The sequence below is a fragment of the Pteronotus mesoamericanus genome, unplaced genomic scaffold (assembly GCF_021234165.1).
Source record: "Pteronotus mesoamericanus isolate MK-2021 breed Mesoamerican mustached bat unplaced genomic scaffold, CSHL_Meso_final contig_182, whole genome shotgun sequence".
In the NCBI taxonomy this organism is placed as follows: domain Eukaryota; kingdom Metazoa; phylum Chordata; class Mammalia; order Chiroptera; family Mormoopidae; genus Pteronotus; species Pteronotus mesoamericanus.
Window position 1 is genome coordinate 6,308,248 of NW_026555078.1, and position 27,780 is coordinate 6,336,027.

At 46.4% G+C, this 27,780-nt stretch overlaps 2 protein-coding genes across 2 annotated transcripts in view; both read left to right on the forward strand.

Annotated features, from left to right (window-relative positions):
- Window positions 1–2,612: 2,612 nt before the first annotated feature.
- The window catches only part of NRDE2 (NRDE-2, necessary for RNA interference, domain containing), a 37,515-nt gene continuing 12,347 nt past the window's right edge, over window positions 2,613–27,780 (forward strand). The window contains exons 1-8 of the mRNA XM_054567157.1: window positions 2,613–2,730; window positions 8,889–8,997; window positions 10,450–10,683; window positions 13,928–14,077; window positions 19,980–20,430; window positions 21,268–21,673; window positions 23,051–23,184; window positions 25,540–25,660. Coding sequence (XP_054423132.1) covers window positions 2,634–2,730; window positions 8,889–8,997; window positions 10,450–10,683; window positions 13,928–14,077; window positions 19,980–20,430; window positions 21,268–21,673; window positions 23,051–23,184; window positions 25,540–25,660 — 1,702 coding nt within the window. The 5' untranslated portion in view covers window positions 2,613–2,633. The remainder of the gene's footprint in view (window positions 2,731–8,888; window positions 8,998–10,449; window positions 10,684–13,927; window positions 14,078–19,979; window positions 20,431–21,267; window positions 21,674–23,050; window positions 23,185–25,539; window positions 25,661–27,780) is intronic.
- On the forward strand, window positions 4,185–5,002 carry LOC129065836 (chromatin target of PRMT1 protein-like). Its single transcript, XM_054567156.1, has 2 exons — window positions 4,185–4,615; window positions 4,754–5,002. The coding sequence occupies exons 1-2, from the start codon at window positions 4,213–4,215 to the stop codon at window positions 4,957–4,959; spliced, it is 609 nt and encodes a 202-aa protein (XP_054423131.1). The 5' UTR covers window positions 4,185–4,212; the 3' UTR covers window positions 4,960–5,002.

A 27,780-nucleotide genomic window follows, 5' to 3' on the forward strand; every position in this document is an offset into this window, starting at 1 on the left:
GAGACATTCCTACTCTCATTACCCAACTCAAAAATAGAGAAAGACTGAGGGGAGGAGAATGCAAATCACACCAATGAAGTGGTGCAGGTTCTTTGATATTTTTGCTGATATCTCTGGTTTCCAAAGGCACATTTTCTTTCTATTACTTCAGAGGAATTACCAGAAAATTCTTGAGATTGAATGAGTTGATAGACCAGTTTCTCCCGTTGGCCTGAGTTGCTGAGGAGTTTTTCCTTCTTAAGATGAAAGGAGTTTGCTTTTACATGCTCTGGGTAGACCCGTTTAGAAGTCTCACTGATGGCTGAAACTAGTTGGAACACCTCCAGACTCTGGGAATAAGACCTTGAGTGTGGAAATGGTGTAATTTACCCATTCATTCATTTTGTCACTCTGTATTATTTGGGTCTCTTGGTTGTAACTGACAGAAAGTCAACTTGAATCTGTTTCACTGAAATGGGGAATGTATTATAAGGACATTGGGCTATTTCCCAGCATCCCAGCATAGAAATGAGGTTCCAGTGACAACTAAAAGTAGAGTTCCAATATCTCCGGGACCCTCTTCTCCAGCTGACATTTGCTGTCCTCCTTCTCCCTCCACAGGAGGTTTCCTCTGCTCCTCCACTAGCTCCTGGGCTATTATATCTTGCAGTCCAGACACACAAAGACATACTAGCTTCTCTGTCTCAGTCATAGGCAATAGATTTCTTGGTCTGGCTTGGATCAGAGCTGGGTTGAGTACCTACCACCCGAAAACTTGGCCAAATTGAGTCACATGCTTACCCTGAACAACCAACCAGATGGGGCCAGGCCAGGGAGGCCACACTGTGCTAGCATGGCCATCTTGTCAATTCACAAAACAGGGTGCTAATTAAGCAAAAGAAAAGGTGTTCACTACCTTTCTTTTTTTTCTAAAATGTCCTTCTGCAAAAGTAAATGGGAACTATGTAGGTGCTATTTTGCCAACAAACAGGTACTGTGCACCTAACTTATCTTGTGTCTAACTACGTCTTGGCAATCCTTTTGTTCATATTGTGTTCTCTACAACATTGCTTAAGGCCTTTTTTCTGTAGTTTTCAGCCCCTACCCATGCCTACCTCCTTTTTATTCTTCATGGCCAGTCGACTTGGCTGCTTAGTTTACTGAGATCAAGACTGTACATCATCTCTCATCCAACTCCTCTGCTATGAAAATAAAGCCCCATTTTCACACATCTGTCCTGCACAATTTTTCCTTTCCCCCTTTTCCTTCACATAGCTTTTCTCCCTCCAGTTTCAGAGAAAATATTCACTTTTGTCAGTGTTCAGAGGTGATCAAGATCTGTGAGGGAGATGCAGGCTAAAGGAGACTACTCTAGAAAGTGAGGTAGATGCCAGAATAACAGTGTACCAATTTAGATGAGTAATCTCTGTCACAAAGAACAAATACTTAAAAGTGGTTGAGTAATGCATTCTCTTCCTTTAGTCAAGCCACATACAAAGCCAAATCATAATTTGAAGCCATTTTTAGTTCATTCCAAGAAATCCCTAACTCTAAAGATCTTTGAACTCCTACAGATTCAAAAAATATTTTTTCATTTATTTATTTCCACCTGTAAATACTATAGCATGTGTCTCTAATATATGAGCTTTAAAAAGTAACTTCGTTGCCATTAGTTCATCTAACAGAATTAAGAATTACTCGATGTCATCTAATACTTTGCTTACTTCTTATTTCTCCATTTGTCCCCAAAAGGTCTTTTTATAATTTTTCCAATCAGAATCATAATGAGGCCATGTAACGTATTGCATTTGGTCTCCAAATTCTTTTCATGACTTGCAATATTCCACCCCATTATGCCATTGATTATTGAAGCAACTGGATTGTTTTTTATAATTTCCTATATTCTGGATTTGGCTGATTCCTTCTAGGTGGTATGAAGTCTTTAAAGTGTTTATCCCCTATATTTCTAGTAGGCTTGATGATGATGCTAACGATGATGATGATTATTTTAGTTAGGAATCCTTCATAGGCTGGTAAATTTTCTTTTCTTTCTTCCTTTCTTTCTTTCTTTTTCTTTTTTTTTTTGACCAACTACAGTTTTATTTTAAATATATTTTCTAACTAGCAAAGACTTGAACTTGATTGGAACTGGCAAACTTTTTTGTTCTTATAATATTTAAAATGGTAAGCTGATTGAAATTTGGATATCCTACATGGCAGCCACAATTCACACAATAGGTAACTTTTATTAAGTGCTTTCCATGGGCCGGGCACAATGCTAACTAAGCACCTAACCTACAAGCTCATTCAATCTTATTTTGCAGACAAGAAAACTAGAGCTTAGAGGGTTTGATTAAATTAACCCAGTTAGTAAGTGATGGTGTGAGTTCAGGGGTGGAATTGGAATCCCAGCTTCCTAGCACTTCCTGCTCTGAACAATTGCATTGCTCCGTCTCCGTCTTTTCCAGTTCGGAAAAGAAGCCCGCAGGAATCAATTACTGGGAAGTAGTCCTGCCCTGCCCCGCCGCGCCCCGCCCCGCCCCGCCCCGCCCCGTCCAGTGTCCGCGGCCTTGAGGACCGGGAAAACCACACTTCCCAGAGTGCACCGCGACCAGGAAGGTCGCACTACCGGCGTCCGCTCGCCGGCGCCATATATGTTGCCGGGCCGGGCGGTGCGGCCTGTGATCATGGCGCTGTTTCCGGCTTTTGCTGGTGTTAGTGAGGCTCCCGATAGCGGGAGCTCCAGGAAAGGTAAGCACACATAAGGGATGAAGAGGGCACTCGGCGGGCTTAAGATATAGCTTCTCAGCCCCAGGCTTCGGCCCTTGCTTTGGATGTTTATCCACTTGTGTCCCAGAGTTCTCCGCGGCGCTGCAAAGCCTTCTGGGAAGGGCTTCTGTCCTGTCCTGGCTTTTTGGGGACTAGAGTTGTAGAGTTACGGAAGGAGAAAGACCTAGGAGATTCCCCCAAATCATTCTTTCGATGAGTCTCAGTTGCTTCACCTCAAGTAGACACCTGACTCCAATGCTGGGTGTTCTTAATGCCCTCTTTCCTGTGTAAGTTATTTCTGAAATGTTTATTGCGTTCAGATCTTTAGGCAGACCTAGAGCTGGGGGAAATCAGGACCCCAAAGCCTGTTCAGTTTCTCTCCAGACAGGCACAGCTGCTGGGACTGAGAACTAACATCTATTTACTGAGACCCTACCGTGTGCCAGATGATGGCATTACATATTAAGCCTTAAAGGCCCCCAGGTTTATATTGTTAAATATTGAAGCACAGACAGGCATACTTCGCAGATGTTGAGGGTTTGGTTCCAGACCACCGCAGTGAAGCGAGTTGTTATCTTGTTGCTGGTGGAGGGTCTTGCATTTGTAAAAAACTCAACACCTGTGAAGCACAGGAAAGCGGAACTCAAAGGCGGTGTGCCTGTAGTGAATTGCAATTAAAGCGATTCTAAGTCATGCACTTAAGTGGCAAAGGCCAATTGTGTCGGACACCTCTCTGATATCCTGTCACATAGCTCCTACACCTATTTTTGGTAACAGTTACCATAATTGTGATTAATTTCTTATGCAGTGTAATTTTGGTCATCCTTTAGTGACTGTGCCCTCCATGTAGTCAGGGACAGTGTTTGTCTATTCACTGCAGCATACTTAGCCCCTTGCATGGGCCCAACATATAGGTGTTTGGTAAATATTTGCTGAATGTATAGACCAATAGTAGGTACTTAACACAGAAATAACAATACAAAGTAGGATGTCAGAGATGTCATAGGTGAACTACAGGGATAAGGGCTTCGATGGGAGGTTCATATAAGGCGGGGGTGTCCAGCCTTTTGGCGTCTCTGGGCTACGCATTAAATACATTGGGACATGTAACCACAAAAAAATCTCAATGCGGTGGCGGCCGTTTTGTTTGGACACCGAGCGGGAGTTGGCGGCAGTGGCTGTGGTGATAGAGACGAAAGACAGGCAAAGGGCAGGGCAGGCCGGGCGAGCAGGTGGACCGACTGATCAGACAGCCAGCCAACAACAACGAACTAACCTAGCAGTCCACCGCTCACGCATCTAGCCATCTGCCAAACAAGTTAACCCGAGCCCCTCCACCATCAACTGAGCTTCGGCCGGCTTCTGGCCCGCCTTCCGGCCCGCCTTCCGCAGCCGTCGTGGCAGCCCCGGGAGGAGCATCGAGGAGCATCGGCGTCCTTTTCCTTCTGTCCTCGGGATTTGAAGATGGCTGCACAGTCAGCGCCGAAAGTTGTGCTAAAAAGCACCACCAAGATGTCTCTAAATGAGCGCTTTACTAATATGCTGAAGAACAAACAGCCGATGCCAGTGAATATTCGGGCTTCGATGCAGCAACAACAGCAGCTAGCCAGTGCCAGAAACAGAAGACTGGCCCAGCAGATGAAGAATAGACCCTCTGGCCAGGCAGCATTAAAAATTAAGCAGAACTTAAAGCAGTGCCTGGGTAAGAGTAACATCCAGGCACAGTTAGGCCTACCCATAGGGGCCCTGGCCAGGGGAGCAGTCGGAGAACGAGGCCTGCCCATTATCCAGAGAGGCCTGCCCACAGGAGGACTGCGTGGGGGACGTGCCTCGAGAACCCTACTTGGGGGTGGGCTGTCGCTCGGAGGTCAAAACCTACTCTGAGGTGGACGAGCCGTACCTCCCTGAATGGGCTTAAGAAGAGGTGGTGTTCGATGTCGTGGAGGTCCTGGGAGAGGGGACCTAGGGCGTGGAGCTATGGGTCCTGGCGGAATTGGTGGTAGAGGTCGGGGTATGATAGGTCGGGGAAGAGGGGGCTTTGGAGGCAGAGGCCGAGGCCGTGGACGAGGGAGAGGTGCCCTTTCTCGCCCTGTACTGACCAAGGAGCAGCTGGACAACCAACTGGGTGCATACATGTCACAAACAAAAGGACACTTGGATGCTGAGTTGGATGCCTACATGGCACAGACAGATCCGGAAACCAATGATTGAAGCCTGCCTGCCCTCCTGTGAGAGACTCTTGTTAAAGTTACCATGTCTGTAAATAACCTTGAGATAACAGATGAAAAGAAACCTACCTGATTGGTGCTGGAAGGACCTATCACAATGGACTATGGACTTAACTTGCCACCCGTTTGTGCATTTAGTGTGTTCCTTTTACTTTTTTGATACTACATTGTATGAAACCCTTTTTTCCTCTGGGGGGGAAAAAAAATCTCATAATGCTTCAAGTAAATCGACGATTTTGTGTTGCGCTGCCTTCACAGCCATGCTGGGGGCATGCGGCCCGCAGGCTGTGGACGGTACACCCCTGAAAGGCTTTCTCTCCGAACCAACTCTAGGGATAGGTCTTGAACAGAGTAGGAGCAGGATAAATAGAGATAGTGGAAGAGCATCCCAGGGCCTTTAAATGCCTGCAGGAAGGAAAGCATGAGACCTCTGCAGGGAACTGCAAATAGTCCAGGTGTCTGGAAATTGAGAGGCATAAAGAGGAACCTTGGGAATTATGGTTGGGACTGGTGGTAAGGGAGGGTCGTGACTTGAATAATGGGCCAAGGGTTTACGCTTTGATTTTGAAAGGGGGAAGTAGAAGGTTTATAAAGGAGTGTTGCTCTTGGCATTTATCTTAACCGGTATTTGTTGGACATCTTCTGGGTACCCAGCATCAGGATAATGTTTGTAAAAGTGCTGTTTGTAAAGTACTGTATTTTAAAAAATTTAAACACAACATTATTACTCATAATGAAATTAACTAATTCCTTAGTATCATCTAATTGTCAATGTTCAGATTTCCCAACTTATCTCAGAAATGGCCTTTTACAGTTGCTTTGTTCAAGACAGGATCCAGAAAAGATCCAACGTTGTATTTTGTGGATCTGTCTCTCAGGTCTCTTTTAAATACAAAAGTTTCTTCCTCCCTTCCATTTACCCCTGTGATTTGTTTGTTGTGGAAACCAGGTCATTTGTTCTATGCACACTTCCCCCAAATCCTCATGGTGTCTAATATGCTTCTCTATCCCAGTATTTCTTGTGAACTAGTAATTAGATCTAGAGAGTTAATAAGATTCAGGCATAATTTTTTTTTTAGTTGAAAATACCTCATTGGGGGTGCCCTGCACTTGGTGTTGAATCAGATCAGGAGGATCTGCTGTCTAATTTTCTCTCCCTTAGTGATGTTACAGTCCATCAGTTTTAGTTTTTTATAAACTACATTCCCCGCCCCCCGCTGCCCCTCCCGAGATCCCTTATGGCAAAGCCTTAATTGCATCCTTAAAAACCCTTTCTTGAACCTTTTGAAAGACTTTGGAAAGTCACACACTTTATTTACTTATTTATTTTGACATTTGTATTACTCTGTCTTTCGTCCAAGCTGTCATTACTATCTAGAATCTTTATGTAAAAATGTACAAGAATTATTTGAGAGCATCCCTCCTCACATATTGTTTCATCTTTCCCCACTTTTCCTTTGTTCATTATAGAATCCAATTATTGTGGAAATAATTGTGATCTCAGAGAACAACAGGAGCTATTTTCACATGCCTCTTGCCAGGAATTAAACCCAAGGGAAGGGAAACACCCTCAAAAGGAAAAAAGAGACAGTAGAAGAAAGATGGTGTGAAGAATTGTTTAGCCCTTACTGGGTATGACCTTACAAATTACTTAATCCCTTTGAGCTTTAGTTTCCTCTTTATACAGTAGAGATCATAATACCTCCCATAGCGGGTTGCTGTGAAGATTAAAAGATAGGGGATGTAGAGTGCGTAACCTGGTGCTTGGCCTACTGTAGGCACTTAATAAATTAGAACCCCTTTCTTCTTTCCCCTTTTCCCATGCTTTTTAATGTACTTTCCTCCTTAGGAGTTTTCCTTCCTCACCTCTTTTTTTTTTTTTTACAAATATTTATTAAACTCCTACTAATATATGCCAGACATTGTTTCCACTGCTGAGGATGCAGCAGTGAATAAAATCAAGTACCTGTCACTAGAGATTGCAACACAAAATATATAAAGAACTTTTACAACTCAATAATAAAAGGACAGTCCAGTTAGGAAATGGGCAAAGGATTTGAATAGCTATTTCTGTTCCGATATGAATGGCCAATAAACATATGAAAAGTTGTTCAACCTCAGTAGTCACCAGAGAAGTGGAAATCAAAACTACAATGAGAAAACCATCTCTCCCACTCAGATGATTATAATATAAAAGACACAAACATGTTGGCAAGGATGTAGAGAAGGTCGAATCCTCACACATTGTTAATGGGAAGGTAAAATGGTGCAGCCAGTTTGCAAAACAGCCTGGTGGTTCCTCAGAATGCTACAGTTACCCAGCAGTTCTGCTCCTGGATATTCTACCCAACAGAAATGAAGACATATGTTCATATAAAAACTAGCACATGAATGTTCACAGCAGTGTTATTCATAATAGCCTCAAAGTGGAAACAACCCAAGTATCCACTAACTGATGAATGGATAAATTGTGGTATAATCCATGAAATATTATTCAGCAATAAAAAGGGAAAAAGTAGTGATATAGGGATGAACCTTGAAAACATATCAAGTGAAAGAAGCCAGTTACAAAAGACCATACATTGTATGATCTTGTGCAGAGTGAATGTCCCAAATAGGCAAATCTGTAGAGAAAAAATAGTGGTTGCTTAAGGTTGGGAGCTGGGGTGGGAGAGTAGGAGGTGCATGATGGAGAGAGACTGCTAGCAGGCATGGAGTTTTTTGGGATGATGAGAATGTTCTAGAATTACTTCATGGTGCTATTGTACCATACTCTAAATATTCTAAAAACTTGTGAATTACACACTTTATATGGTTCAATGTTATGGTATATAAGTTATGTCCCAGTACAACTGTTAAAAAAATCTACCCTTCTCTCTCTCTATTTATTTACTTTTAGAGGGGAAGGGAGGGAGAAAGAGAGGAGGAAAAATACCGATCGGTTGCCTGTCACACACCCCTAGCTGGGGACCCGGCCCATGACCCGGGCATGTGCCCTGACTCTGAATCAAACTGGTGACCTTTCGGAGCTCAGTCCACTGAGCCACACCAGCCAGGGCCCTGCTCTCTTCTAACTGCAACGGTTTCATGGGTGCTTTCTCCTCAGCATATGAATAGGCCCTGGGCTCCCATCCTAAAACAAAGCAGGGTGAATAGGCCTCTGCTTGGGCTCCCTTGCTGCTGTGGTCCCATGCCTTTTTCCTTTCCTTCATAGCTAAGACCCCTAAAAGTTAGAAAATAAGTAATTTAGAAATAGTTCATTGTAGAAGAGTTAGAAATTAGTGGATAAGGAGCAAAAAAAAAAAATCCAGACATTTAATCTCACCATCCCAGAGGTAATCACTGTTAACATCTTGTATAATTTTAGCATTAGTTAGAAAAGTTGACACATTTGTGTGTTTATTTTCAAAGGGGAGTACTGTTTCTTATAAGGAATGGTTTATGTTAAGTTACTTAACTAATATAGAACATTCTTTTAAAGAAAAATATCATCTGTAACAATTTTAAGCATGGTGGGTTTTTATGCATGGTTTGGTTTTTAACTCTTTGGAATTGCCTACATCAAATTTGAGGTCATTAAAACCTAGTGCTTTGAAGCCTTCATGCTCCTTAGAGTGTGGACGGACTGCCGAGAGCCTTGTTGCCTTTTAGGCCACACTTGTTACATGGCTTTTGCTTAAGCCCCAGCCCGATACCATAGAGGATTTCAGTCTTAAATATTTTAGCATGTGTTAAAGCCCCATGCCCTGCGAAATGAAAATTTCATGGCCTCCCTTCGGCTCCTGTGGACTGTTGTAAGTGTTTGGCTGACATTGGCTGCGAATTAGGACACCAGCTGGTAAGATGGGTTTCCTGCTTCAGAAATCGTAGTGAGCTCATTTCATGGATCTTGTCTCTCTTTTGCATGTGCAGAATTAGATTGGCTGAGCAACCCAAGCTTTTGTGTTGGGACCGTGCCAACTCCAAGCCAGCAAACTGAAGAGGCCACAGCGCTCGTTTCTGAAGGGTCACCGCTGACGAGGTAGTGTTTTTGATAGATGGGAGTTTTAGTCTTTGCCAGTGCACTGTCTACAGCTTAGCTTAAACGATGCTCCTCAGAAACCCCGTGATAAAAGAGCTAAGTAAAACTCTTCCAGTAATGAGGCAATCTTAGACTATTTTCCCTTACCTCACTCTTACAGATGAGTCTTTTTTCCCCTTTGCATTGCAGTGGCAACTGCGTGACACAGTTACGGCCAGTAATTAGGCCGTAAGGGAAATGGCATCCTTGTGATTCTTAAGTAACTTTACTGACCTCGTTAGTAACCTTTACAATGTTGATAAACATGGAATTCAGATAGTTCTTTAGTTGCATTTCCAACAAGTTTGTAAAAATAGAAGGAGCTGGTGTAATATAAATTGGGGAAGGGGAAAAAATTCCCTTTTCCCTCCTCTGGTTCTTTTTGGCTGGCCAAATAATAAATCAGTGGAGGCAGATAGACAAGAGAAAATCAAATTTGATATCGTGTGCATGGGAACCCCACACATGAGAGGGAGCCAGAGACCCTGGATGCGTGAGCGGTTCAGAGGCAGAAAGGGGCACTGAGGTGTAGAAGACCTCCGGAGTGAGGGGTGACGGAAGGCTCCTTGGGGGCCGCAGAAGGTCATTGCAGATGATCAGAGGGGCAAACCTTTGGTAACTAGAAGTTTACTCTGCCCTGTAAATAGGCCAAAAGAAGCTCTCCCTGATAATCTCTTATGGGCAAGGCCACTGATTCAGATTCTTCTGGGTAGTTAAGGAAGAAGGGAGAACTTTCTCCTGAGCCAAAAGCTTAAGTTGCCTTTAGCTCAAGTCATTTGCAGATCCTGAGGCCCGCCTTGGGGTAGCTTGTTCTGGATCCCAACTGTAACGTGATAAAATCTCATGAAAACTTTGGGGGAACAAAAGGGTACACATTCCTCCCCAGCTTTGAAAGAACTTTGCTGTCAGTCATCGAATTGAGAATGTGCTGTCTCGTCAGTGCAGACCAGCTGGACTGTTAACATGGTGAACCCCAGGAAGCCACATGTTCCAAAAGCAGGAGAAGCCTCGGGAAGTCGAGACTAGTTAATGCACGCGAGGGAGCTGTTCTTAGACATTTCAGCAATGATGACGAGCTCATGTAACCTTTAAAAACAAGGACTAGAATTAAAGCTTGGGGTTTTTGTTTGTTTGTTTGTTTTTTGCATTAAGAACATGTTGGTATAATATGTAAGACTGAAAATAAACCTTTTATAATGTTGCTTTTAAAAATACCATAGTTGATAAAATAACTGTAGATCACTTCCATTTAAAAATGTATGGGTATGAAAGCATAGATTTAGAAGCTGAAGTCACTGTGAGCATTTTTAGAATTTCCTTTTATATTCTCATATATTTGTTTGATTTACTTTACTTACATATTATTTTCCCTAATTCTCTTGTGAAAATTCTAATGTTGATTTTCTCAAACAGGAGTCCACTGAAATCAGAGCCTTCAGATGAAAGTGACACAGACAAAAAGCTCAGACAAACAAGCAGAAAAAAGAAGAAAGAGAAAAAGAAGAAAAGGAAGCATCAGCACCACAAGAAGACCAGGAGAAGGCGTGGGCAGTCAGGTAGCAGTGGATCTGAGTCAGACGCTGATTCGGAAAGAGACAAATCTTCCAGAGGCATTAGAGATGGTAAAAAAGAACCAGAGAAGCTGAAGTACGTCTTCTATTCTCCAGCACCTGTGATATTTCACAATAAGTCTTTAATTTTTCCTCCCTCAATCACTGCCACAAGTTAGACATTGAAGTGATGATTTAACTACTCAATCAAAACAGAGTCAACAAAACTGAGGAAAAGTAGAGCTCTGCCATTGGGCCAACATAAAAAAGAGAACTTTAACAGATGAGGGCCATGATTTTATTTGAGAAATGTTACTTAGGCACAGTAATGATTGTGTTGAAGTCTGATTTAGACAAAGAGTCTGTGGGCGTTTTGAAAGGTGGCAGATGTGCCACTCAGTGGGCACGGGGGCCAGGTCACTGCGAGGGGCCCCTGGCCTCCCTGCTGATGCAGGGGAAGAGAAACGTCTTCCCTTCGTTGTGGTGTCTTCCTTTCAGTCATTCCCATTCCCAGCCCCCTTCTCCGATCCCCCCGCCCCCGCCATACTCCTTGGTGAAGGTGGATTGTAGCCCTCAAAATAATCGTTGCGTTTGTCCTTTTCTTATTTCATCTTTTTTTAGAATCACTGTGTTGAAGGTATAAACCAGCTTGTAAGCACAGGTTTTCCCTTCCTTGGGGCCTTCACGTCTCCCTGTGTTGCAGTGTTGTCTGCCTTGAGCACATTGTCCAAGCCGTTCGGCAGAGTGGTCACGGCGTAGGTGCTCAGCGACAGCTTTTCCTCCCTGCCTGGTCTGACAGTCCTGCTACATAGGGAGGCACTTTGCCCAGGGGCAGGACAGGCAGTATGTGGTGAAAATACTTGAATTATTCCTCATTTAACTTTTTTTCTTTGTCCTTGCCATGTAGAAGAGAGAATAGTTAAGCACGTGTCCAAAGCATACTAAAAAAAATTAGTGCTATTAAGATTTTTGCGATTGTTGAGGGATTATTTCCTTTTGTTGTGCGCTTAGGCATCCCACTGACGGCAGGGAGGGCCCTGGGTGGGGGGCATGTGAGGACCCAGCCTGGAGGGTCAGGGAGGTCAGGGAGGTCAGGGAGGAGGACACCCAGTCTTCCAGGGTCCTCTGTCATCTCCTGGGACGGCGCTGCAGGCCTCCGTGGCTCGGAGGAGCCAGGCTTGCTTAGCCCCCTGTGGGTCGCAGGTACTATACTTGTAGCCCAAACTTGCTCTAGGAGGAGAAGTAGAGGGGTCAAGCAAAGGTCTAAATGTGACTGATTTATGTGGCCAGGGCCCTTGCAGGCCTGCAGCCTTGGCACAGGGCCCGATCCGTAGTAACACATCCTATGAATACATTTTCATTATGTGAGTGAGTGAATGAATGAATGAATAAATATACAGGGTCTGGCACAGAATACGTCCTTTTTTATTACAGAGTCTTAAACATGTAATTCTGTAACATAACAGTATCACACTCAAGCATACCGTATGACATTTTAGGTGAAATGTTCAAATTAAAACAATATATGATTTCACCAGTATTATTACCCTGACAACCACAGTCAAGCAGGTGTACTTCTGCTGGACTCTGTAGTATTGATATTCTTGCTTTTTTGCATGTCTTCAAAGGAAAATAAATTAGTTGTTGTATCTTTGGAAAACTCCCCGGTAGCTACTTGTCCGTCTTTACAGCTGAGGAAGATCAGGCTTAGGGTTTCCTGAATGCGCGTAGGGACCACAGTCAGAGCCTGAGAGGCAGTGGTTTTCAGCCCGTGCTCCGCCACACCAGAGGGGGCCTCTGCAGCCTCCCGAGAGCTCTGTGCTCCGGGCAGCACAATTCGAAGTTTGTTGCTGTATCAACAAACAAACAAGTTTGCAGAAGATCCCCAATGAGATAAAAATTAAAATGTTTCTGTCCTCCTGTTTTACTTTCTTGGTATTAACTAATGTCTGGAGTCTCGTCCTGGGAAGGTGGCCTGGGAGAATGGCTCGTTTTCCTGTTGACAAGGTATTAGTGAGTCTTTCTGTGGTGTCAGTTAAGTGGGTTCATGGCGGATAATGCACCACACGGGTCTATTTCAGGGTGGTCAGCGACTTCACCTGGGGCTACAGCTTCTCGCTGACCTTTGCTCCCTAGGAGGGCTGCTGCCTCGCCTTCAGGGCAGACGCTCCCTTTGCACGCCCAGGCCACGAGCTGTTTCCTGACCTCACTTCCTGACAGGGGAGGGATGAGGGCTTGTTCCCTCCCCAGGGGTGGTCTGCAGCTGGCCCTTCCCTTCCCCACTCCCGGTTGGCTTTCTCTTTCTCTGGAACGCTTCGCTCTCTTTCCCTCCTTCATTGCCCCTTACAGTTTGCACGAACAGGAGCCCCTCCACGTTGGCTCTGGAGGGGATGAGTTAGCATCACCATGTATTTTAACCTGAGCTGGGACATTCAGCGAATGTTTATTGAATTGCTACTTTGTGTCCCTGAAATACCCTTCTCTTGTACTCCCAGCCAAGAATGATTCCCAGGCTCCCAGGATCTTCCTTTCTCTCTGGGCAGAGCTGGAAAGCAGAAGGAACAGCAGGTGGTGGCTGCTGTGACCCCTCTGTCAGCAGCATTATGACTTGATTTTCTTTAGCGGAGGAAAGATATTAGATGTCCAGAAATCCTTCCGTCCCTCCCATTTGACTCCCAGGGACGTGGTTCCATTTGTATCTGCGACGGAAGCCTGCGAGCTCATGAATTGCTGCAAAGGGGTAAATCAGGCCTTGTCTTACAGTGGGTGCTCTCCGCCCTTTACGTAGGAGGTCAGTACATGCAGGCAAAACTCTGTCCCCAGAGCCCAGACTAGAAAAACGAGACTTAGACCAAGGCTAAGTAACATCTGAGGTTGAGCTGTTTACAACCGTGGCTTTTATTGTTATCATTGTGGAGTTTTCAGTAGGAATCAATAACCTGAGCACTTTGAAATAAGGTGAAGAGAGAGCAGCCCATTTTTTTTTCTTTTTTAAAGAAAAAAGCTTGTGTTCAAATATATTTGAAATTCAGGTTACAATAATTTAAATGGAATACTTGAAAAAGAACACCTATATATTCTTCAGGTTAATTTCTGAGATGACTTCTTTTTTGGGTAAAGTGCTGCTTAGTGTTGACAGCTTTTGATTTATATTTTAAAACTTTTTTTGGAGCGTCCTCTTCTCATCTGTATGGCATGTAGGTGTTTTATGTCCTTAGTTCCCTTCATGCCGTGTGGAGTTCGAAATGTTTAACTTCATGTTTCTGCAGGTGTGGAATATGTAACCGGAAGGTCTGTAAGTGCCTCTCCCTTTTTCTTCCTCACCTCCCCCTGCCCCACAGCCGGGAAAATGGTGCTGCTGCGGATGCTGGACGGCGCTTTGTTTGGCTTGAGGACATTCAGGCTCTGACAGAAGAAACCTTCAGAACAGATAAGAAGCCAGACCCTGCCAACTGGGAATATAAGTCCCTCTACCGAGGAGATATAGCCAGGTATCCGTCCTGATGCCTTCCCCTGGTTTTCTGTGCTGGGACTAACTTCTTTCTCCGGAACTACCTCTGCACTTCCCTCTGTCTGGCCACACCCACACCCCTGTAGATTCTGTTGGGTGTTTATTTATCCATTGCCGAGTGTTGTTGCGGCCTATCTTATCTCACATTCTAAAACGAAAATTTAAACCTTGAGATCAAGATCCAGGTTGGATTAATTTTATGTATCCATGGTGCCTGGAAGAGTGCCTGGCATAGTAGGTGTCCAGTAAATATTTGTTGAATGAGTGAGTCTAAGAATACCTTCAAATAATTGTGACAAACTATCTGGAAACCATTTGATCTATATGCCATTTGAAAAGGTTGCCAAAACCTTTTATTTATCCACCCCCGCCATGTGCCCTTTAAAAAATGACATTACATGGTAATGACTTTTTCACACAGTTTTCCGCATACGTCACTAGATAATCATAAAAGGAGGTGATGGTATTTGCTTCAGTAATGAGTTTACACTTTCCTCCTCTAATCTGTCAATCAAAAATATTTGAATACTTACTAAACCTTTTAGGCACTTAACTCCTTTGTGAGACGCTGTTGGGAGCACAGGAACAGTAACTCACAGTCTCTCCTCCCAAGCAGCTTACAGGCAGGCAAAGGGGGAGGTAGAGAAGGTGGCAGGTGAGCCCAGGAGCAGACCTGGAAGGGCCTCGTCGCTCTTCACAGGCTGAGTACCTTTCAAAATAAACTTCAGTTCCCATTGCTTTGCCACACCTCCAAATTTTAACCCTGTTTTCACTCATGACATCATATCTCACCCCGTAAGCAATTCCAATGAGACATTTCTTTACGGTGAGTATCTTAGTTATTTTTCAGCGTGTATTTATATCCATGTGTTACCTAATAAGCCTCCTGGCTGCTAGTAAATGGTTACTATATTTAAAATGCATTCTTCTATTTTAAAATTATTTTAATTCTTTCAAAAATCTTGTTGGTTTTCCATGCCACCACAGCATAGTGCCGCCGATGTGGTGGACGCTCCGTGACAGTGGCGGGCCATCCAACATGGACAGGTCACGGAGGGTGCGCCCTGGTGCCGAGCTTGCCCTCCCACTCATGGCAACCTCTCTCCTCACGGTGCTCCGTGCGGCGGAGAACGTCCTCAGTTCACGACTGCGGGAAGGGAACCTCAGGGAGGGCAGTGACTTCTCAAGGTCATGCTCCTGTCAGCGCAGAGTTGGGATTTGAACCTGTGTTCCTCTGACTTCACTTGTTCTTTCACTGTCCACCGATGAGACAGTTACAGTGTCGAGCATTTTCTAGACTGGGAAACAGGACTGGTTCTCATTTTGCCTTTGCCATTTGCTAGTCAGATAATTCCAGGCAAGTCACTGAAGCCGTGTGAGCCTCTGTTTCGCATTTACAGTTTGGGAATTGTAACTCTGGCCTTGCCTCACACTCAAATAGCATAAATATTTGATTTGGAATTAGAAATTGGTGTGCAACTATAAAGCGCTATTATTTAGAAATCGATGAACGAAGGAAAACACATTAACAATGAGTAGCTCTTGAGCCTTTGCTAATGAATGGCCCAGATCTTAGGAGGAGCGTAATTGGTGATAACTTCATTAACCTAAACTGCAGAAATACTGCCGCAGGGCACTGCTGCAGTTTCTTAGTAACTTGTAGAAGCTTACGGAGGGAAGTCTTGCCTGGCCTCATACTGCACAGCTGTCAGTGTGCAGGCCTAGGGAGGTGTTGGCCCGATGGTGCTCCGGGCCGGTCAGAAGACAGCGGGAATATTGTGCCAGGTGCAGACTTGTCACACCCGGAGGGGGTCGCTGACAAACCGAGTGCACCGAGAGGGAGGTGGGCAGACGACGTGGCCAGCTCTGATGCGTGGGGACCAGCGGAGGGCTGGGGGCTCTTCGGCCCCAGTGGGGACGAGGCCGGTGTCTTGGAAACTCTGACGCTGGGCAGTGTCCTGTGTAACTGGGAAGGCACAGCCGGCACGAACGAGAGGGAGCCCTGGGAAGCCTGGTCCGTCGTGCGCAGAGGCAGGCCGCGGAGTGTGAGCGTCCCCGCAGCAAGGAGCTGTGTGCTGCAGCGCGGTGGCAGACAGAGGTTAGCTGCACCGTTAACACGTGAGGGAGTCAGGATTACGTTGGAAAACCCCTTAGGACGAAGGTGCTGCCAGGGAAGTTTATGGGTGGTTTCTGTGGCTCTCCGCCAGGTGAAATGGTTGGCTTATGTTTTGGAGCCAAGTTTTATAAAATAATAATAGTTTAAAGTTACCTACCTCTTAATATATGGATAAGAATTTTACGTATATGAACTTTTTTGATCATCCCAGCAATTCTGTGACATAGGAACCATTATCGTCCCCATTTTACAGGCGAGGAAACCGAGGCACAGATTTCTTTGTTTTAAATAACTCGATCAAGGTCACCCAGTTAGTAAATGTTGCAGTTGGGATTTGGACCCAGGCAGTCGGGCACTGTGAGAGGCGCGTGTGAATTGAAGTCGCCGAAGGAAGGGCGGATTTGTGCCCAGCCCGGCTCACTTTGGAATTCAGTCCCACTGAGTGGGTTCAGGGCAGAATTGTGTGCTTGACTTCATTCTGTTCTCTTCTGTACCCTCTTCCTCTTTATTCTTTTTTTTTTGGTTTTCTTTTCATTCCTTTCTTGTCTCTTCTCCTCCTTTCCTCCTTCTCTCCCCTCCTTCCTTGTTTCCCTTTCTTTTGGTGGCCAAGTGCCTGTAGTTGAGTTTATTTAAATAAATGGCCATATGATATCATTTACTCAACCTCCAAAGTGGGGGTTCCCACTTCTGGAGTTATTCAAGTGAAGACTTATTGATTATTTGATTAGGATTTTATAGAAAAAGTACCTTCATTTGGGAGAATATTGAATTAAATCATATCTTAGGTCCTGTCCAGTTATTAAGATTCTATAATAAATGATAAGTTGTCTACCACCTAAATGTCTAACAGTAGGGAAATTGTTAAATAAATTATGACACACCACTCCAATGGACTAGTCTGAAGCCAATAAAATTTATTTTTTTAAGACTATTGGTGTGGGGAAGAGCTTAAAAATGAGGAGAGCCTGAAGCTATATGGCAACTATTTTAATAGAGAATGTGTATATATCCATAAAAATCTATACATACAAACATCTGAAGGTAGATAATAATATGGATCTGTAATATTCTTTCTTCTCCCTTTATCATTTTCACCTAATTTATTATGAAATGGAGCTATTACATATTTACAAAATGCAGTTTTTAATTCAGAAAACTCAGTACATTTTTTTTTTTAGAGATTGTATGAATATCTAAAATACTGTTCATTTTTAGTGAAAATAAAATAGCAATTAAGGAGAACAAAACTAAAATTTGTCCCTTAGGGAGTGGTAGGTTTATTCAGAGCTCTCGTGGCACTGTCTTACCTCCTCCCCCTCTGTTAAGGCTCTTTTTGACTCATAAATGGACTGGAGAGAGAGGATGAAGAGAAAGGGTTCGGGCGGCAGCGCCTGAGTGCCTGTGTGAGGCCCTGTCCCGGGGCGGAGCTCACAGCTGGGGGCGGCGGGAGGCACAGCAAGCTGGGAGCTCCTCAGGCGCCTGCTCAGAAGCAGGGGCAGTGTGGGCCCGACCGCGGGGGCCCAGGCTGGAGGCAGAGCACCCAGGAGGTGACAGAGATGGCAGCGGAGCTGTCCTGCTGTTTTCTCTCCACTCATTTTATGATGAAAATTTTAAGAAATACGACTTAAGTTGAAATAATTTTACAGTGAGCACTGATACACTCACCCCCTGCATTCTACCATTTTACTACACTTGCCTTATCATATATCTGTGTATTCTTTCATCGACCCTCCTTATTTTTTTAAAATTTCTATTTATTGATTTGAGAGAGAGAGAAGGGGTGGGGGAGAGAGAGAAAGAGAAACATTGATTTGTTGTTCCACTTATTTATGCACTCATTGGTTGACTCTTGTATGTGCCCTGACCAGGGATCGAACCAGCAACTTTGACATATTGGGCCGACCCTCTAACCAACTGAGCTGTCTGGCCAGGGAAACCCATCTTATTTTTTGATGTATTTTCAAGTAAATTGCCGACATCAATATACTATTCCCTAAATACTTCAACATGGATACCATTAACTAGAGGGCAGGATTTGTTGCATTTTTTCTTTTGATTTAACACTTACATATGTTGTAATATATAGATCTCAACTTGCTGAGTTTTGACAGGCATACCCCTGGCTAACCCATACCTCTGAAAATGTTGGACATCACTGTGACCCCAAAAGTTTCCTCCTCCTTTCCTGTCAGTCCACACTCCACGTCCTCAGAGGCCTTTGCCCTCCTCATTTTTTCCGCCATCAATTAGTTTTGTCTATTCTAGAACTTCATGGAGAAAGAATTGCTTAGTGTGTGCCCTTTTGTGTCTGGCCTCCTTCGCTCAGCGAGATGTTTTTGAGCTTCATCTGCGCTGTGGCATTTACCACCGTTTGCTTTTCATTCCTCTGTTGGCGGATGCCTGGCCGCGTCCCAGTGCTGTGCTGCTGTGAATAAAGCTACTGAGCACACGGGTGCCAGGTCTTTGTGTGCCATGCGGTTTCCTCTTTCTTGGGTAAATACCTGAGGAATAGAATTGCTGGGTCATAGGGTAGGGCTGTCTTTAGTTTTTCTTTTTTCTTTTTAAAGATTTTATTTACTTATTTATTTTAGGGGGGGGAGGAGAAAGGGCAAGAAAACAGCGGTGTGCGAGAGAACATCGATCAGTTGCCTCTTGTACACCCCCAGCCAGGGACCTGGCCTGCACCCAGGCATGTGCCCTGACTGGGAATCAAACCAGTGACCTTTCGCTTTGCGGGATAACACCCAGCCAGCTGAGCTGTGCCAGCCAAGAATATGTTTAGTTTTTAAAAGAAACTGCCAGACTTTTTCCCAAAGTGATTATACCAGTTTATATTCCCATCAGCAGCATATGGGAGTCCTGGTTACTCCACAGATCACTCACCAACATTTGGTGTTGTCGTTCTTTTTAATTTTAGCTGTTTGGGTGGGTATGTGGTGTCTCTTTGTGGCTTTAATTTGCATTTCCTTGATGACTAATGATGTTGAACACTTTTTCATGTGCTTTTTGGCCATTCATGTCTTCTTTTGTGAATTCTGTTCAGATCTTCTGCCCATTTTTAAATTGGGTTGTTTATATAACATACATACAGAAAAGTGCACAATTTTCCTGAGCTTTTGTGCAGATATTCAGTAGTCATGTGTTTGTAACTCCGGGGACGCCTACACGTTCCATAAAAGCATTTAGAACCCAGCCTCTTTTCCCCTAGAGTAGAAAATAGCCAGATGTAATTTTATTTGACATACTTTGTTTCAGGATTAAAAAAAGAATCTCAGACCTACATGTTATCTTTTTAAGTGGGGACGCAGGACAGGGCTGAGGGAAAGGGACTGCTCTAGGACAGAGGACTTAGTGTCGCCTGAGGTCTCAGTGGCCTCCTTCAGGAATAGCGTAAAAGGGGGTGATGATTTCTGCCTCGCCTGCCATCTGTGATTGTGATGGTCAAGTGATGTAGTGTAGGTGACAGTACTTGAACTACGAAGCTCCGGGAAAATATAAATCACCAAGATCTAGAAGACAGGCGTGATCATAAATTCATGAGCCCGTAATGAGGACTCGGAAGTGTGAGAAGAATAAGTCAAAGGGGCAGAGAAAGTTAATTGCTAATCCTCATACTTCTCTAAATAGAAACAATTTGAAGGTAAGGTGAATTTGAATATATGCAGTTAACTTGCATAACAAGTGTTTTAAGTCTCATGAGCTTTCACTCATTCAGAGCTAGTGCACATATTCCCTCAGTAATTTTTTTCTCTTTCTCAAATACAAGGTACAAGAGGAAAGGAGACTCCTGCCTGGGCATTAACCCTAAGAAGCAGTGTATATCCTGGGTGGGGGCTTCCACGGTAAAGAAGCATTCACACAAGCACGCCGAGCGCTACTTTACGAAGAAGAACGTGGGACTGATGAACGCGGATGGAGTTGCTGTCAGCAGTAAGGCTGAACCTCCCTCCTCTGAGCCACTGTCGTTTATCCCAGTGAAGGGCCCAGATGACGTGACTCCTCCTGTTAAAACCTGGCTGAACCCTCTGGGGGTTTATGATCAGTCCACCACGCAGTGGTTACAGGGACAGGGTCCTTCAGAGCAGGAATCAAAGCAGCCAGTCGTAGAGCCAGACCGAGAGGACGTGCTTCTCAAGGCCAAGGTGGAGGAGTTTAACAGGAGGGTGCGGGAAAACCCTCGGGATATTCAGCTGTGGATGGCGTTCGTTGCTTTTCAGGTAAGTATCGCTGTCCCTGTTCTCTCACCCCACTTAGCATGGCAGTGCTCATTTTGGGCAAAGTGATGCGCCGTGCGGGACTCTTGGAGCTCCTTCCAAGGAGGAACCCAGGCTCTGGGCAGGGGAGGGATCACCGGAATGTAGCCCTTGCCCTGGGCTTGCCCAGCGTGCGATGAGAAGCCACGTGTGAAGAATACGTGCACTCTGGGGCTGCAGATGCTTCAATGTGTAATCTGGGGATGGAGGAGGGAGGGACTTGCCCTAGGCAGGAGTAAGAAAGGGCTTCCGAGAGAAGGTGGAATTCGGAGAGAATCTGGAAAGAAGAGGAGATGGTCACTGTGCAGAGGGGTCTGCAGGGGTACAGCCAGAGCTCGCCGGGTGCGCAGGGAGAGGGCGGGGCTGCTTGCTGAATTACCTGGTCACCGCTCTGCGCTCCTTTTCGTGATACATGGGTTCTCCTAGTTCCACGGATGTTTTTAAACCACTTAATACAACTGTATTTTGTCCCACATTTGTCTGTTTTAATGTTAAAGTTGACTCTTCAGAAAAGGTTTTCAAGGCATTGCATGCTAGTTATTTATATGTAGATCTACGTGTTAAATGACAGAGAGTGGGTAGGTAAATAAACACAAGATCAAATTTGCCAGATGACACAGCACCGGGGAACTGAGTTTCTATTAGAAGAAATTGTGATAAACAGTGGTTATCAAGATGGTCTGAATAGCAGTTCATTGTGAGAGGCGAGGTACCCTGTGGGGCCCGTCAGTAACGTGATGAGCAGAATTGGAGGAGCCCCCGACCCCTTTGCATATCTAAATGGGTCTCTTTCTTGTTGAGGATGAGGTCATGAAAAGCCCTGGCCTGTACGCCATCGAGGAAGGAGGGCAGGAAAAGCGCAAGAGGTCCCTGAAGCTCATTCTGGAGAAGAAGCTGGCCATCCTGGAGCGGGCCATCGAGAGCAACCAGAGCAGCGTGGACCTGAAGCTCGCCAAGCTGAAGCTCTGCGCAGAGTTCTGGGAGCCCTCCACGCTGCTCAAGGAGTGGCAGAAGCTGATCTTCCTGCACCCCAACAACACAGCCCTTTGGCAGAAATACCTTTTATTTTGCCAGAGCCAGTTCAGCACCTTTTCAGTATCAAAAATCCACAGTCTCTACGGAAAATGCCTGAGCACCCTGTCGGCCGTGAAGGACGGCAGCATCCTGTCGCACCCCGAGCTGCCTGGCACCGAGGGGGCCATGTTCGGTAAGGAGGCGGCGGCCAGGCCCGTTGCCAGGGGGGGCGTTGAACTTGCGACTGTCGTGGAAAATGAACACTTATTTCAGTTTATTTTAGGAAAGTCTTAAGTTGATAAACCTGATTGATAAATTGATAAAATTGGTTCATCAAGAAATAAACGACCATGACCCCTCTTGGTCACAGCGGACCCTCCCCGCTCCAGCTCTGTGGTGGCGGTGGAGGAGGCATGTAGAGGCAGTGAGTGGCGTCCTGGTGGAGAAGCCCAGCTTCTCTCCTTGTTAACGTGGGAGGTGCGGTCAGGGTCTGACCCGCCCGGGCTGCCCACGGCCTTGTCCATCGTGACGCCTTTGCCGCTCGTCTCCCCCGGTGCTCGGGATTCAGGTGGCGATGCTGGTGGGGTGCCCCCACCGATGGGAAGTCACTGCATAGATGTCTAGGCTATGGACAGTACACTGTAAACATTTTTGGTGTGTCCCGAAGGAGCCTGGCGTATAAATTTTGTCCGGTAATGAAATACCAGAGGCAGCACGTTACACAGGAGTGAGAGAATGTTGCTCTTGACCGGAACCCTGGGCCTGCCCTTCGTTGGTTTTGGTGTGACCTTAGATAGGATCCTTCACCTGTTGGAGCTCCAGTTTCTCCCTCAGCAACCCTAGTACAACAGCTGCCTTGCAGGATTATTGTGCACATGACCTGAGATAGCATGTAGAGAGTCTAGCTCAGTGTCAAGCAGTTATTTGATCAAAACCCTTTTATTACAGTTAACTTCTAAAGATAAAAATATATTGCTCTAGAAATAATGAGCGTTCACCACACCGACATAAAGAGCCTGGTATTTGACCTCGCTTGTGACGCGCTCACACAGCTTCATGTTATTTAGTAAATGGAATTGTACCACAGTTCAGGCCGACTAGAATTTTCAAACATGGAACCAGGATTTGTTTATAGCCGACTCTGAGCATTATGATGAAAATTGCCGGCGAATAATGCCATCTAGTGATCAATAGGATACAGATCTTGGCTTTCTCATTAAGAAAATCTACTACGCCATCCTTTTCCTAGAATTTTTCTTGTGATAATGAGCTTTGAGTTTTGATAACCAATTTTTAGACCAACCTCTTGCCTTATGTTTACATACATGTAGTTTTTACTGTTCATATTTGTGTTCTGCGGTGGTTTCATTTGAAAATTAGAATGAGTATACTTCGATTACAGTGCTGTTGTGAGTCCTTTTAAATCAGGTCATGTAAGCATTACAGCTGTGAAGATGCAACAGTAACCCATTCAGGGGGAAGGTGTTCTCGTGCTTCACTGCGCCTCAGGAGTGCTGTTCTTCCCCTTCAGGGGTGTTAACCGGGCTCCCCCCGCTCTTCCTGCTTTCAGCTCTCTTCCTCCAGCAGTGCCACTTTCTGCGCCAGGCCGGTCACGCCGAGAAGGCCGTCTCTTTGTTCCAGGCCATGGTCGACTTCACCTTCTTCAAGCCCGACAGCGTGAAAGATCTGCCCACCAAAGGACAGGTGCAGCCGTTTCCCTCCCCCTCCCCCTCCCCCTCCCCTTCCCTCATCTCTCTTTTTGTGGGGGAGGTAAGGATCAGGGGAGGTGATGGTATCATTTTTAAAATTGTATGCCTTCCTTTATATCAGACCTGCCGAGGACTATTCCTCAGGAAGAGCCTAGAAATCCAAGGAAAATTCCATAATGAAAGTAGCCCGTGGCGGGTGAAAGAAGACCCTCCCCTCAGATACAGAGACTCACTTGTGTCCCTTTTTCTCTTTTCTTATGGTCCTTGTTTAAATGCTGGTTATGCCCACCTGCCAGCAAAACTGTTGTGCCTTTTAAACCGTGTGTCACTCTGCCCCCCTTTCTGTTGTGGGTCCTGGGCCACTCCCCCCACTAACCCTTCCACTGCCTCAGATGCTGCTGGGGTCGCAGGTGGGACGACCTGCTGGCACTTCGGCAGCACCAGTGCTGGCTGGGCGAGGGGCTCACCATTCGGATGAGAAGTGAGCATTGCCGACAGTCGTGGTGTAAGGCAGTAAAGAAAACCTTATCCTAGGGCTATTCATATACGAAAGCCTTCTTTTCTCTTTTTTCCACTGAAGAAAACTCAGTTTCCTATTCTGCAAAGAGGGTCTGCTGGGAGATAGATAGGACATCTGAATTCGTGGCGATCTTTCAAAGGCCTTTCTTAGGAGGCGGAGGTTTCCATATTGTGGAATTTTTGTGAATTGCCTCTAAAGACTTTTTATCATCATTAGTTTTTTCTGTTTTTTTCCCAGACAAAATTCTGTTAAAGAATATTGGTAGAACTGATTATTAGTATAACAAGCCAGGCAGCAGTTACTTTAAGACATATTTTGCTGTCCTCAGGATATGCTGCGCTACGGAAGTGACCCTTAGCCAGCCCGGCGGAGTGTGGGATGTGTGGTTGGGGGTCGGGGTCAGGATCGGGGCGGCGCGTGTGCCCACCCCTTTGCTGGCGCCCACTGCCTGTGCCGAGAGCTGCTACCTGTAGGGCAGGCAGCGGGCACTGGCTGGGGCTGTGGGGCATCGGGAGCCACACCGCTGGCGAGTCCGCAGAGCTGATCCAAGCTCTTGAGGTTTCAGATACTAATAGCACATATAATTGCAAAGTATTTACATGACAGCTTGGAAATAAGCTTTTTATTTAAGGACTTTCTGTATCTTCATGACTAAGAGACATCGTTACCATAAATAGTCTGGTATTATTGGTCTGTGGAATAAATTGGTTTTAACCACTTGTCGCACTTTTTAAAAAACACCCTTTTCTTGAGTGCGCTTTCTGCCCTCCCTCCTGTAAGAGTAAACCTGTAAAAAGGGGGTGTGGCCTCCCCAGCCCCCTTCCTGAGGAGGCCGCTGTCACTCAGCGCCAGGGCCCTGCCTGGCCATGGCTCTGCCCTCCGATGGCTCTGCCCTCCGATGGCTCTGCCCTCCGTGGCCCTCCCAATGCCGTCCTCTTCTCGGCGCACGAGGCCGGCCCGGGGCGCAGGCCAGATAACCCCGCAGCTCCTGGCCCGGCGTGCCTGCCGGAAGCCTGCTCGTCCTCTTCGAAAGGTTGCTTACAAAGCTCTCATTCAGCAAGCTGTTGGTGCTCTTTTAAAGTCCTTATTGTTGGTTGATAACATGATCACTTTCCTGTCCTTGCTTGGTTCTCATTCTGTTCCATGTGGCGTGATTTCTCGCCGCCAAACTGGACGGCAGAGCTAATGGTGTCCTGGTGAATGAAGGGGGCCGGGCTTTCACATGCAGACCTTTTTAGTCACTGGGTGCCTGCTGCATTCAGCTCTGTGCCAGCGAGCACGCATTGCGTCCCTACCAGGTGTGGGGCACCGTGCCCGGTGTTAGGGCCAGGTGGTGGAGGTGTGGCCCTGTCCTCAAGACCTCAGGGTCTGTCCCGGTGAAACCTTCAATCCCTTGCCCCTGAAAAGGCCTTAAAGGCAACAGGACGTCGGGTGTTCGGGGGCCCGGCCTCGCCGCTGCTCCCTGTGAGACTGGCCGGCCAGGTCGGAGCCGGGAAACCATGTTGCTCTGCCTCTCTCACCACGGCCAGGCTCTGTCACCCAGTCTTGGAAGTGTCGTCCCCATCTCTTCTTGGCCATATTCTAGGGCCGGCCCATACCAGAGGGTGTGAATCCCAGAGGCGGGGGAGCGGGGTGGGGGCTGCCACGGAGGCTCCTTCCACACGAGGTAATCGTATTTTTTGTTTCGGGCTGCAGGTTGTAGACTGACCGCAGGGGCCGACAGGCAGGGGTTCAGGAACGGGCCCTCTCGTGCCGGTAGGGCTTGCTCTGCCCAGTGACTCGACGGTTCTGTGCAGGTTGGGGTAACCGCGGCATTTTCCGTCTGCACAGGTAGAGTTCTTCGAGCCCTTCTGGGACAGCGGAGAGCCCCGGCCCGGGGAGAAGGGCGCCCGGGGCTGGAGGGCCTGGATGCACCAGCAGGAGCGGGGCGGCTGGGTGGTCATCAGCCCAGGTAAGGTGCCTCCCCGCGCGCGTGAGTCCTTCTGGGATTTGTGTGTACGTTTTCGTATTTGTTTATACATAGAAGCTGTTTATCAGTAGTCTGAGAACACTGAACAAACATCAAAATGCCAGAAGCACGTTAAGTAGCTGTCCTGGGAGAACAGGCATCTTCTTTCCCTTCAGGGGCGTCCAACCCGGGGCCCGCAGGCCGCATGCTGCCCAGGACGGCTGTGAATGCGGCCCAACACAAAATCGTCAATTTACTTAAAACATTAGGAGATATTTTGTGATTACGTGTTGCAATGTATTGAATGTGTGGCCCAAGACAACTCTTCTTCCGGTGTGGCCCAGAGACGCCAAAAGGTTGGACACCCCTGACTAGAGCTTTGGAAGTGGTCAGCCCCGCATTCTTAGTACATAATGCTTTGAGGGTCTGAGTTTTTTCCCATAGGAAATATTTTTCCTTTTATAGGCTGCTCCTGAAGAACCAACCTTGTTACTAATCCCCCCACCCCATCTCCACTTTAGTGTGTATTTAAGACAGCCTTCCTTTTCTTGGCAATATCCAGATCCTTTGAAAAATACTTGCGTTTTAAGGAATACTGTAAAATAATTATTAACTAGCATTCACCCTCTCAAGCAGCACTGTCCAATAGAAGTGCAATTCAAGCCATGTGTAACTTCACATTTTCTAGTAGCCACGTTAAATAAGCAGAAAGAAAACAAGCGAAGTTAATTTTAATAATGTGTTGTTTGATCTAGCATATCAAAGCATTAACATTTCAACATCTAATCAATATTAAACTAATGAGGCATTTTGCCTTTTCCCCGCCCCGTACGAGCTCTTTGGAATCTGGTGTGTATTGCCCACTTAAGCACATCTCAGCTCAGACCCACCGCCTTCAGGGGCCCCGTGGCCACACGTTAAGGGCTGCCGCAGCGACTGGTCCAGCTCGTAGCTGTTCAGGAACGGCTTCGCTCACGCGGTTTCTGGGACAGTGTGAGGGAGAAAGGGCGGTGGGTGGGCACTCGGGAGACCAGCCCCTCGCCCAGGCTCGGCCGCCCTCTTTTCACAGGCCTGTCACCTGGCTAGGCCGTGGTTCCTTCATCTGAGAGATGGAAACTTTGGATTGGCTATGGTCTGCGGGGCAGTGCGGAGCTCCGGGCCCGGTGGCGCATCGGTCACCACTTAGACTGGGCCCTTGGGGTGTCCGGGGGACCGTGCCCTGGGCGGCCCGTCAGGCGGCGGCCAGGCCTCGCTTGGGCCGTGAGCGTTCCTTCCCGCCGCGACCTGGAGCTGTGGTTCAGGCACCGGTGGTTTCCCACGTGAAGAGCCAGCACCTGCAGGCAAAGTGGAAGCATCGCGCTTCGGCTGCTGCACCTGCACAGCCCCAGGAAGGGCCAAATGGGAAGAGGACTTTTTGGTAGGACCTCTTCTTTCTCTGAGTGACCGGCTCAGCATGGCTCTGTTTTCAGATTTGTTGTTTTGTTCTTGTTCATGAGTGAAACTCGCAGAGCACGGTACTCATGTTCTGCCACTTCCCGCATCTGACCTTTCTGTGAGGGTGCGGAGTGAATGAGGTGGCGGTGCCCAGGGACTGAGCTGGTGTCCCGTCTCTGATGCGGGCGCCCAGCAGCCGCGTGTTGTCAGAGATGACGCTGGTTTTCTTGGTGAGGCGGTGCAGGGATCAAAGCCTAGACTTTTACTATCAAGCTGGGGACGTGCATTGCTGCGCGCGGACCCAGCAGGCTTGTCAGACGTTCCCGCGAGAGCGCATCTGCTGAACTTGAGGAATTCAGTGCATATCTTTCCCCTGAACTTAGGGGGTGTCCTCCAGAGCTCCAGGGTCTGAAGAGGTTGTGAGTTTTCTTGTTTCCAGAAAACTAGTTGGTAACCGGTTTTGTTTTCAGTTCTCTTGTCCTTCCTCACAAGGCTGGCGTTTGGAGAGAAGTTGGGATTAACATGGATTCTGAGGTATTCCTTGATAACATCGCAGTTCATTCCTTTCGTACCATATCACTTCCTGTTTGCCTGTAATTACTATGCATGTGTCGTTCTAAAACCATGTAATCTTTTGAATTCCTAGTGTAAGGAATTCAGGTATCTAGCTCTGACATATGACTCACTGG

What these genes read in the sequence shown, in the direction of transcription:
- LOC129065836 (XM_054567156.1), top strand. Translation starts at nt 4,213, where the DNA reads ATGGCTGCACAGTCAGCGCCGAAAGTTGTGCTAAAAAGCACCACCAAG. An exon ending in GGGTGGGCTGTCGCTCGGAG is followed by an intron (nt 4,616 to 4,753) that starts GTCAAAACCTAC and finishes TTGGTGGTAGAG; the next exon opens with GTCGGGGTATGATAGGTCGG.